The sequence below is a fragment of the Eumetopias jubatus genome, unplaced genomic scaffold (assembly GCF_037043125.1).
Source record: "Eumetopias jubatus isolate StellerSeaLion01/CBP00866 unplaced genomic scaffold, mEumJub1_p1.0 scaffold_17, whole genome shotgun sequence".
Classification (NCBI taxonomy): Eukaryota; Metazoa; Chordata; class Mammalia; order Carnivora; family Otariidae; genus Eumetopias; species Eumetopias jubatus.
Window position 1 is genome coordinate 26397042 of NW_028274823.1, and position 16519 is coordinate 26413560.

The 16519-nt window shown below is 45.5% G+C and overlaps 1 protein-coding gene across 5 annotated transcripts in view; it reads left to right on the top strand.

Annotated features, from left to right (window-relative positions):
• The first annotated feature begins 1335 nt into the window (after nt 1–1335).
• STN1 (STN1 subunit of CST complex) overlaps nt 1336–16519 on the top strand; it is a 41795-nt gene continuing 26611 nt past the window's right edge. For 3 of the 5 annotated variants that reach the window (XM_028098955.2, XM_028098958.2, XM_028098957.2), the window contains exons 1-4: nt 1432–1692; nt 1990–2184; nt 10048–10143; nt 16298–16366. In XM_028098955.2, the coding sequence (XP_027954756.1) occupies nt 1674–1692; nt 1990–2184; nt 10048–10143; nt 16298–16366 (379 nt within the window). In that variant the 5' untranslated portion in view covers nt 1432–1673. Of the gene's footprint in view, nt 1693–1989; nt 2185–10047; nt 10144–16297; nt 16367–16519 lie in introns of all 5 variants that reach the window. The other 2 variants (XM_028098960.1, XM_028098959.2) reach the window with 2 other exon arrangements.

The following is a 16519-nucleotide window of genomic DNA, read 5'->3' on the forward strand; positions in this document are numbered from 1 at the left end:
ACTCTACCCTTGAGTGAACCACAAGAGTCACTCCTGAAGTCTTGGGCTCTGAGTACACACAGCAGTGATTTTCTTCTTGGGTTCCACCCTGGAGCAGATGTGTACAATCAGGAAAATGTCACCCAACCTGCCTCTCCTCATCTGATAGGTCAGCCAAAAGCACCCAACCTTCTGGGTGTCCTACTGGATGTGCTTCCTTGAAGAGAGCCTCCCTCCTATTAAAAAAGGTATCTTCTCCTAATTGAAACTTAAGCTCCACAGAAACAACTGTTCATTGCAATAGAATATGGGCAATGCTGTACTTTGCCAAGGATTCTGTTTTTCAGCTTCTTCAGTGGTCAGGGATGTAATTAAATGCCATCATTCTAATGACACACATTTTCCATTCCAGCTGCCTGAAGTTCCTTCTCTTCTAAATAGTTTAGTAATTATCTCTTTGGCCACTACCTGCCTCCCCCAGGGAATGGCCTGCCAGAATGACCTCTACTCCTCCTTCCATTTTAGAGTCCCTATAAATTAGGAAGAACTCTTGCCATTTTGAGTGATGTCATGATGCAGCTTATTTATTTACTTATGGTAGTGGAATGTGGCTCTTTCCTCACTTTGAATTAGGACCACTGGGGACAAGCACCGCCAAGGTAGTCATGATTCACCAGAATGCCAGTTTTCCAAAATTCTTAAGTGTACAACATTCCAGAGTGTAGATGGAATAAGAAGAAAGAAGACAAAATTTATTGTCATAATCCTGTAGGGCTAGCTTTGGGCAAAGCCAAGTCCTCAATATTCACGCAAGGGCTCCTATTTAGATACTGATGTTATCTCCAAGTGAGACTGTAGAATCCCAATGTGTGTGTGTTAGCAGATCACTCACCAAGTGTAAATAAACATTTAAAATATGCCACACATACCTGCTCTATGCTTTTTTATTTGTTCATTTAATATATCAGGAACCAACCCCCTTCCCCCCTCCCCCCCGCAAGAACCAGTCCCAATCTCTTGGGGATCCTACCACTAGCGGGGGACAGGGTGAAAGGGAGACTTGGAGGATGGGTTTTTGGGCAACAGCAATCGCAGAGTCAGATCCCAGGCCTCAGAGGTTTGGGCTCTGTGCTCCAGCGGAAGCCCACGAAGGCCGGACGGATGGACGGACCAAAGCACTGCTTGGGCCACACCGGCGCAAGACTGCCTCGCCGCCACCTGCAAGCGAGCTTGGGGAGGGGCCTCGCTGGGATGGGGCGGTGCGGCCGGCGAGGCGGGGCGGAGCCGTGGCGACGCGTTGGCCGCGGGGAGGGAAGGCCCAGGTCGGGAGAGGTGGGTCGGTGGCGGGCCAGGAGCGGAGGCCGGCCCCCGCTGCGGCTCCGGAGACGCCCAGGGCTCCGCGCGCTGGCGCCGGGCGGGGCCGTGGCTGCCGCGGCCTTTGAGCGACCGGAAGGGCCGAGTCTGCGCGCTCCTGGGGGCCTCGAGCTGGCGGCGGGAGTGCGGCGGGAGGGGCTTCGAGCGGGTCAGCTTTTCGTTTCCGTTTTCCTCCTTTTCTCAGGCTCATCCCCAGACCGGAAGGTGCGGGGGCCGAGCGACGCACAGACCCACCCACTCTGACCCCCTCGTGTTAGGCCACGAGGGCGCCCATTCGTCTCCGGACCCCGCCCATCAAAGCGGTTTCAGGGTACGCCTGTATGGATATAGCTCCCCAAGGTGAAAAGTTAGCATTTAGGCGTTTTGAAGTTGGTACTTGGGGGGAAGGAGAAACACTCCCGTGGGGTAGAAGAGATTCCAGAGGGAGAGCCATAAGGAACGCACAGGCCCTCACCCGAGGAATGCCTTTTTTGCTCTAGGCCCGTGGCGTGAGTTTGCCAGGCCCTGGACCCCTGCTTTTACTCCTCCCGGAGTTCCGCGTAGCCGCCCGGAGAGCAGCTTCGGGGCCATGCCGATGTGACCACTTGAAAGCCTTGCATCCTGATTTTTTTTTTTTTTTTTTGGTCTCACATCTAGATCCTCCACTCAGTGACGCAGAGCCTTTCAGGGTTGGCTGCAAGCCAAACCCCAGCCTCCCGATGCAGCCTGAATCCAGCCAGTGTGAAGAGGAGACCCCTTCCCTCCTGTGGGGTTTGGATCCTGTGTTTCTAGCCTTTGCAAAACTCTACATCGGAGATATCCTGGACTTGAAGGAGTCCCGCCAGGTACCAGGTATGTCGCTGGTGGGCCTGAAGAATGCCCAGTGCTACACCTGCACCTCACCCTTCTTTCTCCAAAGCTGCAGGAAGTTGGGGCTTAGTGGCTTTCAGGAGAGCCTTCCTTGCTGCAGGCTCTGAAAATGACCTAGCGTGGACTCTCGAATGAATACATTTCTGTGCAAGTTAAAAAAGTCTAAATCTTATTTTTATTTTTAAAATAAAAGCTTGGGAAAGTAACCTTTGTACCCAGGAATGGTTTTTTTGTTTGTTTTTTGTTTTTTTTGGTCTGGCGTTGAGGTCTTTCATATTTTAACATGCTCAGTTATTTTTCTCTGGAACAGCTCTTGGTGGAAAGCTCACTGGACCAGACGTTTCTAGGCCTTGTTCCCTTTCCTAACAGTGCCTCTTACCTGGCCTGGGCATGTGACTCACCTGCAAAGCTTAGGTGTCATCTTTGTAGAAATGGGGATTAACCAGGCCTGATTTTCTTGTGGGGTTTTATTTTGTTTTCAGTTAATCAGAACCAAGTAATATAAACTCACTGAGAGGAAAGACATATGCCTTATTCATCTACATAATTTCACTGCTTAGAACAGTGCCTGGCATGTGGTGGGCCCTCAAAAAAATAGTAATTGGAGCAACAAAGCATTATAAATGTAAAGTTAAAGAAATCACTTTTTTTTGTTTTAAATGGCGGTTACTAAAGATAGGTTCTTCATACCTAAAAACATAACAAATACAATTTGGGGTACATTTAAATAATTCATATAGCTGTGTATGGATCTTCACATGCTTGTGCTATGTGAGAAGTTTGGTTAAACTCTTTGCTATTTTGAATGAATAGCAAGCTGTAAGTCAGTCAAGAAGCTCAAGTATGCAGTTTTATTTTTTTCTTTAAATTTTTTATTGTTATGTTAATCACCATACATTACATCATTAGTTTTTGATGTAGTGTTCCATGATTCATTGTTTGTGCATAACACCCAGTGCTCCACGCAGAATGTACCCTCTTTAATACCCATCACCAAGCTAACCCATCCCCCCACCCCCCTCCCCTCTAGAACCCTCAGTTTGTTTTTCAGAGTCCATCGTCTCTCATGGTTCATCTCCCCCTCCGATTTCCCCCCCTTCATTCTTCTCCTCCTGCTATCATCTTTTTTTTTCCTTAACATATGTTGCGTTATTTGTTTCAGAAGTACAGATCTGTGATTCAACAGTCTTACACAATTCACAGCGCTCACCATAGCACATACCCTCCCCAGTGTCTATCACCCAGCCACCCCATCCCTCCCACCCCCGACCACTCCAGCAACCCTCAGTTTGTTTCCTGAGTTTAAGAATTCCTCATATCAGTGAGGTCATATGATACATGTCTTTCTCTGATTGACTTATTTCACTCAGCATAACACCCTCCAGTTCCATCCACGTCGTAAGTATGCACAGTTTTAATGAGAGGATGTTTTGTGTGTTTCCAGTTCTATGTACAAATATATTGGATGACCTTATTCTAAAGCCTTTTGTGCAGATTTTTCACCACACCTTGGTTTCCTAATTATTGTTGGAAATGGTCTGTGTTTGGTTTTATGTTTTTTTTTCTTGGAAGGCAGCCGTCCTCCCCCCCACAGTTGTCCATTTTCCAGAACAGGCTGGTATTCTCATAGCTCATCTCAGGAAGAAAGCAATTCACACCAAATGCCAGCTTTGCATTTTAAAGAAAGGTCTTATGGAGGTGCTCAGGGAAATATCAGGGCATGATAGGGGCTTAACTCTTCCTGTGGGTAGAGGACTTTATGATATATTAACAGCCAACCAAGGAAAACGGATCCTGATGGTCTTTACTAGGTCACTGGTAGTACTGTTTCAGATGTGCTTTTGTTGCCAGGTGGACTGGGGAGACTTCTGACCCTGAGGCCTCCATCCAGCCCTTCCCAGGGATGTTGCCAGAGGCTCTTGGTCTCATTGCAAGAAAGAATTCAAGGAGAGACTAGACACAAGTGTTGAGCGGTGCAAATCGGAAGTTTATTAAAGTGAGAGTACCCTCTCGACAGAGAGGGAGACAAACCGTAAAAGACTCTAAACTTTAGGAATCAAACTGAGGGTTGCCAGAAGGTAGGCATGGTGGGGCGGGGGTAACTGGGTGATGGGCATTAAGGAGGCATGTGATGTGATGAGCACTGGGTGTTGTATGCAACCAATAAATTGACGGACTCTATCTCTGAATATAAATTGAATTTAAATAAAATTAAAAAAAATAAAGTGAGAGCACACTCTCAAGATGTGAGAGCAGGAGAGCTCAAGGGAGAGCTGAACCCCAAGTTTTGGGTTCCTGTCTTTTACGGACAGTTGTTAATTAGGGGGTGGAATATTTATTTCTTGGGGAGGGATTTTTTGGAGGTGTGGGGTTTTGTGCCTTTTCTCCCTTACTTGGCCCAGGTTTTTGGCCTTCTTTGTCTTGAGCCTGTCTGGTTTGATCCAGCTTCTTACGGCTTTGTTTTTGGAGTGCTGCCAGGAGAGGTCTCTGACCTTCCCCAATAGCTAGCCATGACTCCCCCTTTGCTGGCCTCCAGGCATCCTGTTAAAAACCTAACTAACTGCTGACTCTTAACAGTTTTTAAAATGAAGCATCATGCTTGAAGGAGACACCAACCATAAATTCACAAGAGTGATCCTCTTGAGATTATACTATAGGGCTCTAGGGGTGGAAAATTCCCCTAGCCTGGGTTTTTATTTCTGTGTTGTTTTCATGGTTGTTTTTGGTTTGGTTTGGGGATAGGGGTTGTCCATGCCTGAAAGAACACCCAGTGATTAGAGAACTGGGATTTCCAGCCAGGTGACATCAGCCCAACCCCTTGGGAAAGGAGAGGGCTAGAGAATGAGTTGTCATGTGGTCAGTGATTCAGTCATGCCTGCGTAATGAAACCCGAATAAAAACTCTGGACACCAAGGCCCAGGTGAATTTTCCTGGTTGGTAATCATAACATTGATTTGTCAGGAGGGTGATATGTTCTGTGACTGTGGAAGCTTTGTGCTTGGATTCCTCCAGACCTTGTCCAGTGCATCTCTTTAGTTAGTGAGTCCTGATTTGTACCCTTCACTTTGAAACTATAGTCGTAAATCTAGTACCTTCCTGAGTTGTGTCTCATTCTAACAAATCATCAAAGCTGAGAGAGTTGTAGGACCCCCCCGAAGTTGTAGCCAGTTGGTCAGAACAGTGGGTGGCCTGAGAATGCCCAAATTCAGGGCTGGTGAGTGAAGAAAGCAATTCTGTGGGAGACTGTGCCCTTAACTTGAAATTTGACCTTACTCTGTATATTTGCCATCCATCAGAATTGCCTTGCAAAATGGTTGCAAAATGTCAACTCCTCAAAATTAACCTGCAATTTTAGTGTTAAACAAATAAAAAATGTTATGAAAAAATCTTACGAAGTTTGTGGTGGTGGTGGTGGTGTTTACAGGTTTTGGGGTCTTTTTAAAAAAAAATTTATTTTTGAGAGAGTGTGTGTGAGTGTTGGGGCAGGGGCAGAGGGAGAGAATCTTCAAGTAGACTCCCCGCTGAGCATGCAGCCTGACGATCTCACCACCCATGAGATCATGACCTGAGCCGAAATCAGGACTTGGCTGCTTAACCAACTGAACCACCCAGGTGCCCCAGTTTTGGGGTCAGTTTTGTTTTATCTTTTTGTTTATAGCATATAGAAATAGTCTTTATTATTCTAAATATTCGTGTCAGCCTTTAATAATGGGATAAGTAGTGAATCTGTTGCTTAAATCAAAATACAATATTTATTGGGTGCCTGGGTGGCTCAGTTGGTTAAGCGACTGCCTTCGGCTCAGGTCATGATCCTGGAGTCCCGGGATCGGGTCCCACATCGGGCTCCCTGCTCGGTGGGGAGTCTGCTTCTCCCTCTGACCCTCTTCCCTCTCGTGCTCTCTATCTCTCATTCTCTCTCTCTCAAATAAATAAAATCTTTTAAAAAAATACAATATTTAATTCTAGAGGGTCTGATGAAGTGGAAATGGTATATTCATAAGAATTATATGAAAAATAGTATCTTTGGCATTTGAGTACTATTGGACATCAATTAAATAATGACAGACTAAAAAGAGATAAATCAAAAGTACTTTTAAAAGAGAGGAACCAGGCGAATGTCTTACCGTGGTGGTGGCTGTCCAGGGATGGGCTGATGTGAGAGCTGAATCAAACCTGCGTGTGTGACTCTGGGTCCCTGAACCCTTGTCGCCTGACCCTCCTCCTTCCTGGGGACCTCATGGCCCGGGGAATCCCCAGGTATGTTTCATCACTGGGGGGCTGCGTGTGGAACAAAGGCAGCAGGACCTGAAGGACCGCGTGGGGAAGGCTGTAGCTGGAACTCCCCATCAGCCAGAATCTGTTGTTTGGGTGGTTTTGTTTTCTTCTTTTAAAAGATTTTATGTATTTATTTGACAGAGAGAGACACGGTGAGAGAGGGAACACAAGCAGAGGGAGTGGGAGAGGGAGAAGCAGGTCTCCCTGAGAGCTGAGCTGAGAGCCTGATGCGGGGCTCGATCCCAGGACCCCGGGATCACACCCTGAGCCGAAGGCAGATGCTTAACGACTGAGCCACCCAGACGCCCCATTTGGGTTGTTTTCTGTTCTTTGCTTCCTGAGCTTTCTTTCAATCAACAAAGCCGCCATCCAACTTTTTTTTTTTTTTAGCTCTTTTGTCATAGAAGAGAATCTTGTGTTGATAGGAGGAAGTGGTCCTCTCCGATTCTTGTCCATGCCTCCGGCCGCCGTCTGATCAGTTGCGCTCCTGATACGTGTGGTTCATGTTTCTCTACACATGGACACGTGTCTTCTCTATCTCCAGGCAGTGTGTTTTCTCCTCAGTTGATTTTCTCTGAATGTTTTTTTTTTTTAAGATTTATTTATTTATGTGAGAGAGAGAGCATGAGAGTGGAGAGGGTCAGAGGGAGAAGCAGACTCCCCGCTTAGCAGGCATGACCTGAGCCGAAGGCAGATGCTCAACTGACTGAGCCACTCAGTCATCCTCTCTGAATGTTTTGATTCGACCCATGTGTTATTTTCTTCTGAATTTGTTCTCCATTGTTTAGAGACGCTTTTGAGATGTTTTCTGCATCAATTCCTTGAGATTGGAAGGATTTTTTGCACCTTTGAATGACTCTGTCTGCCCTTGAAGGCCGGCCATTGGCAGTCTAGAACACAAAAGTTTAGGGGTTCCCTTTTCTGTGCTTTTTTGAGAAAGTCTGTTGTGTCCTCAAGTGAAGACCTGTTCAGATTTTTGTCGAGTGGCCCGACACAGTTTGTAACGTTGGAGGATTGGCCTCCATCGCAGGTGACTTGAGGACCTCACTGGCTTGTGTCACTAGTCCTGTCTTATCACCTTTTTCGTACACTGCAACCCAGGCAGAACACCTTTGCCTAGCTCTGTTTTCCTTCTCAAAGTGTGTTGGCTCTTTACTATAAAAACCACCATAGCAGCACATACCAGGATGTCCCAGGGAAACCCAAAGAGTCCTGGGACTGTCTTGAGTTTCCAGACATCACCAGCAGAGCACCCCGTAGTGGCTCCAGGACCCACTGGGAAGACATTTCGGGGTAGGCAGTGGGATCTCCAGCGGGTCCAGGGACCTCCATAGTTCTGCTTCCTACTACTAATGTCCTAGGGGCCACAACTGACCACATGGAACCCTGTGGAGTGTTCTGTCTCTAATACCAAGAAATGCCTGGCAACCAGGGCAGACCATCCAGTGAGATGGGGTAGGGGAGGCCAGTCAGGTTCTAGAAAACGGTTCTCTCTAACTTTGCTCTGCCCAGTGCACAAATAGAGTGTTATTACCTGTCAGTGCATTTGGGGAAGCAGAAAGGGCTGGCTGCAGCCAGAGAACAGCCTGGAGCTCAGGCCCCTCCAAGCCCCCCCCAGCCCTATAGCAGACCCGAACAGTGCCATGTCATAGCTCTTCTCTGCACACGAGCATTGGTCAGGGCATGGTTCTGGGGTACACTTTGGTAGAGGACTCCGTGCCCACATCCTTAGGGGAGGCTCATTCTCGCGATTCAGACTTTTCCTGTGGTCGGGATGTCTGAGCTTGCCTGCAGCAGTCCTGCAGGGCTCTCCCTCTGAAGTCACCCTTTTTCCTTTGCATTTGGTCAGTGCAGGCAGGTAGTGGCAAAGGCCCCAAGGGCCTCACCAAAGGTAGTAACTAAGGGACCTGGATATCAATCCTAAGAACTCAGGAGAAGTCTGTTGGAACTCTCCTCTTAAAATTGCATGGATTTTCTGTGGAGCCAGTTTGAACCCACTCACCTTGTGTTCCTGGAAGGGGGTGACCCTCCTTTGGGGATGATGCAGTGACTCCGGCTCCTTTCCTTGTGTGGTCCTGCCATTTCAGCTCATAGCCCCCATGGTTGCCCCGTGCTCGTGGTCTCTAATCCACCAAGTCATTGTTAGAAAGATGCCCTGCCGGGGAGAGGGCCCTTCTTTAGGCTAACTTTGCCACCATTTTTTTCCTTCCAACCACATCTCACTCTCCTAGAATCTCCACCTGGCTGAGGCTCAGAGCCTCCTTATCCATCCTCTGGGACTCCTTGAGTGACTTGTCCCCAGCCCCTTTATCCACATGGGATACAAGAGAGCCGTCAGCAGAGGCCAGTCTTCTGGGGATTTTGAAGGGCATCAGGGTTCAGGCCACAGGTCTGTCCCACCCCCCCCCACCCTATGGATGTGGAGAAGGGAGGCTCTGACCAGGCTTGGTGGGGAGGGAGGAGGTGGCCAAATGTCTGTGCTGATGAATGTTTGTTTACAGGTCAGATCTTTATTTAAAAAGGAAATTTCCACTTAAACGGTTACAGCCTCTTTCTGCAAGGAAAGAATTCAGCCATCATGGGGGGAAAAAAACATGCTGGAGAAGATTTTAGCGTGGACTCATGAGCTGCAGGAGACAGATGCACATGCAAGTAGCTTACGCCAAAAGGGTCAGGGTGCTGGGGGGCCACAGATGGGAAGCTCTGCAAGGGCAGGGCAGCACTGGGGCCTGGGGGTGGAATCAGGGACTCTCTGCAGCCCGGAGTCCCTCTGTTTTTCTTCCCAGGTCCAGAACAGGCCTCTGAGTATTGTAAGGTTTATCCTCTCAGGTTTCTCCCCTGGCAGGAACCTGCCTGCTGGTATCTGTCCTCTGGGTTTTGAAAATAGTTTTAAAAATGAGAAGCTTGTGGCGGGGGCACCTGGGTAGCTCCGTGGGTTTAGCGTCCAACTTGACTTGTGGTTTTGGCTCAAGTCATGATCTCATGGGTCGTGGGATCAAGCCCAGCATCAGGCTCCACACTCAGCGGGGAGGCTGCTCGAAGATTCTCTCCCTCTGCCCCTCCCCCCCATTCACTTGCACACACGTGCTCTCTCTTCCTCTCTCTCAAATAAATAATTTTTTTTTTAAAGAGAATTTTTTGATTTGTAATCTGCTGGCTCCAAAGAGCAGCATTTTGTAACCTAATTATCTTCTCTTTAAAAAGACAAAGTCACTGCTAATTCATAGAAATGATGACTGGCTTCCTAGAAAAGTGCTAGTAAAGAAGTCAAAGAAGCCTTTCTTGTGATTTCCTCTCTTTCCTTTTGCAGTCCCTCAAAATAGATTTCTTTTCATAATCTAATGACTGTCTTCAGGCCTGTTGTGAGAGGTCCACAAGGAGGCACATTTCATTTTCGCAAGCGGAAAGAAGATTAACCAAACCTAGTCGGGCAACATTGGTTTTCTCTTTTTTCCATTAGGACAAGCTTCATTAAAGCCAAACTTTCTACTTTGGACCCGTAAGGAAAAGACGTCTGAATTTCTTGGGGCCTGCCATTTGTCAAGGACTGATTTTTTTTTTTTTTTTCAGGTGTATTTTTTTACAATGGGCACCCAATAAAGCAGGTAGAGATCTTGGGAACTGTAATTGAAAGGAGAGAAAAGGATGCTTTCTTCAGTTATGGAGGTAAGAACAATTGTGCCTGGCATTGAGTTTTTGTGGAAGGACCTCACTTAGCTGAACATTGCATTTGAAGCAACTACCGCCTTTCAGAGCAGCTGGGGACTCACAGAGCCCATGCACTTGTCCTTTATTAGGAGCCCCTTGGAGCCACCGACATGGACTAAGTGTAAAATGAGGCAAAAGGTAGGAATGATGCTGATGAATACTGTCAAATGACACAGCTGATGGGGAGTTAGAAAAATGAAAATAGGACCATCTAGGATCTCTGGTTGATAAGGGACGGACACCTGTAGCTATAAATAGCAATGGATGGTAGCAGATGTTTATATTGATACCTTTAAAAATAAAAAGGCCAGGTTAATGTTAAGGAAGACTCTTCAAGAAGACAGGGAGGTATGAAAAATAATTGATAAGATTTATATTCAGAACAGTATTTTTTAAAAAGCCTTATGGTACTCAGGGGTGAATATCCATTATCAGAAAATTTCCCTTCCCTCGTGATGATACAAACTAAATAAAGGATTTCTATAGTTTGGACACGAGCAATTAGTGTCATCTTTATTTTTGTCATTGAGTTTAATGTGTAAGCATTTTCATCTGTTGCCTTGTGCAGCACTTAGAGTCTCTACAGTTAAGAGGCCAAGCTAGACATTTTGTGGGAAGCTTAACTTTGGATTCCAAACCTTTGCTGTAATTGACAGTGTTGCTTTCTGTTGTGTTCCCTTGGGTTTGTGTTCTTGCTCTACTTGTGGAAAGAGAGAAGGCAGTTGAGCTAGGGAACGAAGAAATTTCACTGGCGGTCTGCGTGTGATAGATAATGTATAGTATAGATGCAATATCATTGCATGTCTTCAACACGGATTCATTTTCCTGAAGATGATTGTCTCATGCTTATGAAATAATACGTGACGGGTGAGGTTTCTCATGCCTTCTTCTTTTCCCCAGCATATATTTTTTTAAACTCTGAAATAGATCATCTCAGGCATCCCCATACTGGATCTCTTCTCTTTTTTATTTTACCAGAGGTATTGGTTCTGTTTTTCTCCAGACAATTCAGTAAGTATTCACCAGTGTCCTACAGCATACTCAGCTGTGGGCAAGTACGTTTTCTGTAGTATAACAAAGTACTTCCTCTCCAAATACCAGTGATGAAGTAATAATTTCAGGTTACAGAGCACTTTTACATGTGAAATTTAGTGTTATTCTCCCCCTAATGTTTTGAAATAGAAAGGACAGATGTTTTTTCCATTTTGTAGATGAGGAAAATAAGGCACAGTCACTTGCTCAAAGTTCCACTGATGGAGGTTTCTTTTTTTTTGTAAGGTGCTCCTAATTTTCTTTTTTTTTTCTATTTTTTATTGTTATGTTAATCACCATACATTACATCATTAGTTTTTGATGTAGTGTTCCATGATTCATTGTTTGTGCATAACACCCAATGCTCCACGCCGAATGTGCCCTCTTTAATGCCCATCACCGGGCTAACCCATCCCCCCACCCCCTCCCCTCTAGAACCCTCAGTTTGTTTTTCAGAGTCCATCGTCTCTCATGGTTCCTCTCCCCCTCTGACTTACTCCCCTTCATTCTTCCCCTCCTGCTATCTTCATCTTCTTTTTTTTTTTAACATATATTGCATTATTTGTTTCAGAAGTACAGATCTGTGATTCAACAGTCTTGCACAATTCACAGCACATACCCTCCCCAATGTCTGTCACCCAGCCACCCCCTCCCTCCTACCCCCCACCACTCCAGCAACCCTCAGTTTGTTTTTCAGAGTCCTGATGGAGGTTTCTAGGCCCAATCTATTTACTGATTCCATTGTGCTGTACAGTCTCTGTATAACTCAACTTGATTTTTCTCTCTCCCATCACCTCACCACCCACCCCTGCACCAGAAATCGACTTTGTCTTTTTTTTTTTTTTTGCTGGGGACAGTATATTTTATTGATGGTACATGACAAAGTAGGGCTCCCCAAAAGCTCCCCTTATGGGGTTCAGGGATGGAAACTGTAGAGGTCAGAGATTATCAGTATGTTGGGGGGTGAATTGGGGCAAGGACTCCCCAGCAGCTGAGGTCTCTCTCTTCCTCTTGCTCTCACTGGGGCTGGTGGTCCAAGGGGGCTCTTACTCCTTGGAGGCCTTGTGGACCATAAGGCTCACCACCCAGTTGCTCTGGCCAAATTGATTGTTGTACCAGGAAATGAGCTTGATGAAGTGGTCATTGAGGGCAGTGCCAGCCCCATCATTGAAGGTGGGAGAGTGGGAGCCACTGTTAAAGTCGCAGGAGACAACTTGGTCCTCAGTGTACCCCAGGACCAAGTACCCCTTGAGGGGACCCTCCGATGCCCACTTCAAAACCTTCCTGATGTCTTCATATTTGGCAGCTTTCTCCAGGTGGCAGGTCAGATACATGACTGGCACATTGCGGGTGGGGACACAGAAGGCCGTGCCAGTGAGCTTCCTGTTCGGCTCAGAGATAACCTTGCCCACAGCCTTGGCAGCACCAGTAGCAGGACGGATGGTGTCCTGGGCAGCCCTTCAGCCATCACACCACAGCTTCCCAGAGGGGCTGTCTGTGGTCTTCTGGGTGGCAGTGATGGCATGGACCGTGGTCATGAGTCCCTCCACGATGGCAGAGTTGTCATGGGTGACCTTGGCCAGAGGGGCCAAGCAGTGGGTGGTGCAGGAGGCACTGCTGACAATCTTGAGGGAGTTGTCCTCCTTCTCATGGTTCACGCCCATCACGAACATGGGGGCATCTGCAGAAGCAGAGATGATGACCCTCTTGGCCCCGCCCTTCAAGTGAGCCCCAGCCTTCTCCATGGTGGTAAAGACCCACCCTGGACTCCACTACAGACTCAGCACCACATCACCCTGTTTGATGTTGGCAAGATCTCACTTCTGGAAGATGGAGATGGACTTTCCATTGATGACAAATTTCCAGTTCTCAGCCTTGACTGTGCCATGGAATCTGCCATGGTGGAATCATACTAGAGTGTGTAGACCATGTTGTTGAGGTCAGCGAAGGGTCATTGATGGCGACAGCACCTACTTTGCCAGAGTTAAAAGCGGCCCTGGTGACCAGGCACCCAGTAGGGCCAAATCCGTTTACTCTGACCTTCCCCATCGTGTCTTAGGGATGCTGGGGCACTGTACCGGAAGATGCGGCTATCTGTCGGATGGGGAGGAGCAGAGAGCCCATCTGGTCTTCGATTTTCTATTTTTTAGGTCACATGAAAGAGGCTGTTTGAGGATGTTCGTCCTGGCCCTAAAACCAGGCCAATTATTGTACCTGTGACGTGAAGGGGCTTCACTTAACCCTTTGGCCATTCTAAAAAGATTAAGGAGATAGGTGTGACTGTTCCCCAGTAAATGTTCTCTTTAGGGTGGATGTTAGAAGAACAGGACACATCTGTGGGCAGAGGGAAACCGAAAAGCATCTGAAGGTGGAGTAATTGAGAGTAGAAAGAACTTTAGTTCTTGTGAGGCCTGTTCAGGGGAGAGCTGCACCCTCCCTGCTATCCTCAGGGCCAGCTTGGCTCTTGGGCCACTGGCCAGGCAGCCACTCCTTGCTGTCCTGGGTCCTGCTCCACCTGACTTACCATCGTCTTGGTCTGGGGGGTGTATCCTGTTCCCACTGACTCATTCCATTGCTGAAACAAAAGGCCAGCGCCCCGGGCGGTGCTGCCCAACTGGGGAGGATGTTGTGCGGCTCTGCAAGGATGCTCTCCTTCCGGGGCATTCCAGCAGCCAGATCTCAGGCTGCCAGGGCACAGCACCTGCCAGGAGGCCTTACAGACCAGAAAGTCTGAGGGTTTGGTGGCCGTGCCTGGAGCACTCAGAGCACGTGACAGCAGCTCAAGTTCAGACCTAGAATCCTGGGAGGCTACCATCACTGTCTTCACATTTTCTAGAACAAATGTTCGTGTGCTCATGTTTTTTTACTTTACATGATAAACCAAGATTTTACACTGGCAGAGAAGTGGTGTGCCTAGAGGTGTCATACGGTTTTTTTTTTTTTAACTCAGAATGTCTTTATTGATTTATTTTAAAATGATATTCATTATAAAATAAAATTTAAAACTGGAGAAAGTTTTACTGAAGTACATAAAAATTATATGAAACCCTATAAATAGGATAAAAACAATGTCAGTGTTTGGGTGAACCTCCCTTCTAATGTTTTTCACTTGTTCCTAATATTGGAGAAATATAGATATGTCTTATTTCCTTGTACTATTATGCATATTTCTTTCTCTTAATATTTCTGAAATGAGGCTTACAGTCAGCATGTATATATTCAGTGTGGAGTTCCTTTCCAACACTCCAAAAAAAACCTATTTTTGTCAAAATACACTATTTAACGTTTTACTCAAATTAGATATAAGATCTTTTTTAAAATGAGGCATGAATATCTTTTAAGAGCAATGAATATAAATCTTCACTATAACTTTTTATTTTCATATGGAATGCCGTTGTAATTTATTTAACCAGTTCCATATTTATAAGCATTTAGATTATCTCCAACTAACAGTATTATAAACAATGTTGCAGCAAACAGCCTTATACAAGATGTATAAATCTGTGTGTGTATTCTGTTTTTGTCTTCAGGATAAATTTCTAGAAGTAATCACTAAGTCAAAGGGCATATACATTTAAAAATTCAACGTTTCCAAACTTGCTCTTTAGAAATTTGATGTAAATTTACACTCCCACTAACAGCATATGAGGGTATCAATATTTTTAATGTTTGTCATTCTAATAGTTGAGAAATTATTTAAGTTCTTTTTCCTGTAACTAGTGAGTTTAGTGTACTCACACATGTTTGGCCATTTTTATATCTTCCGTAAATTATGTGTTCTTTTTCCTTGACATTTTTTCTCTGGTGGTCTTGGACTTTATTCATTTGTATGAGCTATTTATTTATTTATTTACGTATTTATTTATTTATTTATTTATTTATTTGAAGAGGGAGAGAGAATCTCAAGGCGACTCAGTGCTGAGTGTAGACACGGGGCTCGATCTCACAACCCTGAGATCATGACCTGAGCTAAAATCAAGAGTCAGACGCTTAACCGACTTATCCACCCAGGTGCCCCTGTGTGAGCTCATTATACATTAAGATACTAGCCCTTTCATTTAGAAAATTGCTATACGGTATTAATTTTTAATTGGTCATCTATATCAGACTTTTAAAAATGAGTTCTGATTTTCAGGTCTGCTTAAAGAAGTCTCTTCCCACCAGCTATAAGCCCAAGGTTCAAAAGTATTTACCCATATTTTCTTCTTATCTTTTTAAGTTTACCTGTTTTACATTTAATAAAATCTATTTAGAATTTATTTTAGTATAAGAAGTATTTTTCTTGGCTTCTGCTTTCAACATAAGTTTAAACCAGCAATAAAAAATTTGTATTACATTCTGTATTACATGTGCATTTACAACAGTCTCGCTGATGATTTTTTAAAAAGTCATTAAGCCCACTGATCTCTTTTTTTGAGTTTTCCAAATTAGACAAAGAGAAAACACCTCTCCTAGCAAACATCTCCAGTTCCTCTGCAGTTACAAATCCAAGTACAATGGGAATTCTGTGTGTGTGTGTGTTGCACTAGGGATAAAATAAGCCAAAATTATTTATGTGATCAAAATATAATTTTTTTCCATTATGAAAACAAAACTTCGCTCTTCTGCAATATACTCGGCTTTCTTTACGTCCCCTTCAGTGTTAAGGACTGGGCAGAAGCTCATTCACAAAGAGACGTGCGGGTCAGGAAATTTAGGATGCCTTGTCTTGGGAAGTCATTGAGCTAGTGAAAGAGCAGATGGTGAGAGAAGGTTGTGCCACGAGTCCTCTCAACCACGGGCTGTGTCAGCACCCTCTTGCTTCAGGGTGGGAGAGCAAGGCCGATTTTGTATGTGAGCATTCATTGAGATTTTTGTACTTAACTTCCTGAGGACACTGTTATTTAGGAGAGGCAGGGTAAGTGAAATGTTGACTACCTTCCGCTAGGCTCTCGAATGCCAGCGACCCATGCAGACAAGCAGTTCCCAGACCGGGCTGTTGAAAAATGTCACTTCAGGGTATAGCCGAATGCAATGACGACCTGCGAATTCACTAGCAGTGCCCAAATCTCTCTTCTGTCCTTTTCTGCTTCTCTTGCAGTGGATGACAGCACTGGAGTTATAAATTGCATCTGCTGGAAAAAGTCGAACAATACCGAGTCTTCATCAGGTACTTTTATTTGACAGTCCTATACTTTTTTTACCCAGGGTGGCTCATCAGAACAGCTGTAGGGCTGAATGTTCATATTTGTCCACGGGTGAAATCTGTGGATCAACTGCAGATCTGGCTCCTCTGCAGACTGACGTCATAGAAGAGCTTGTT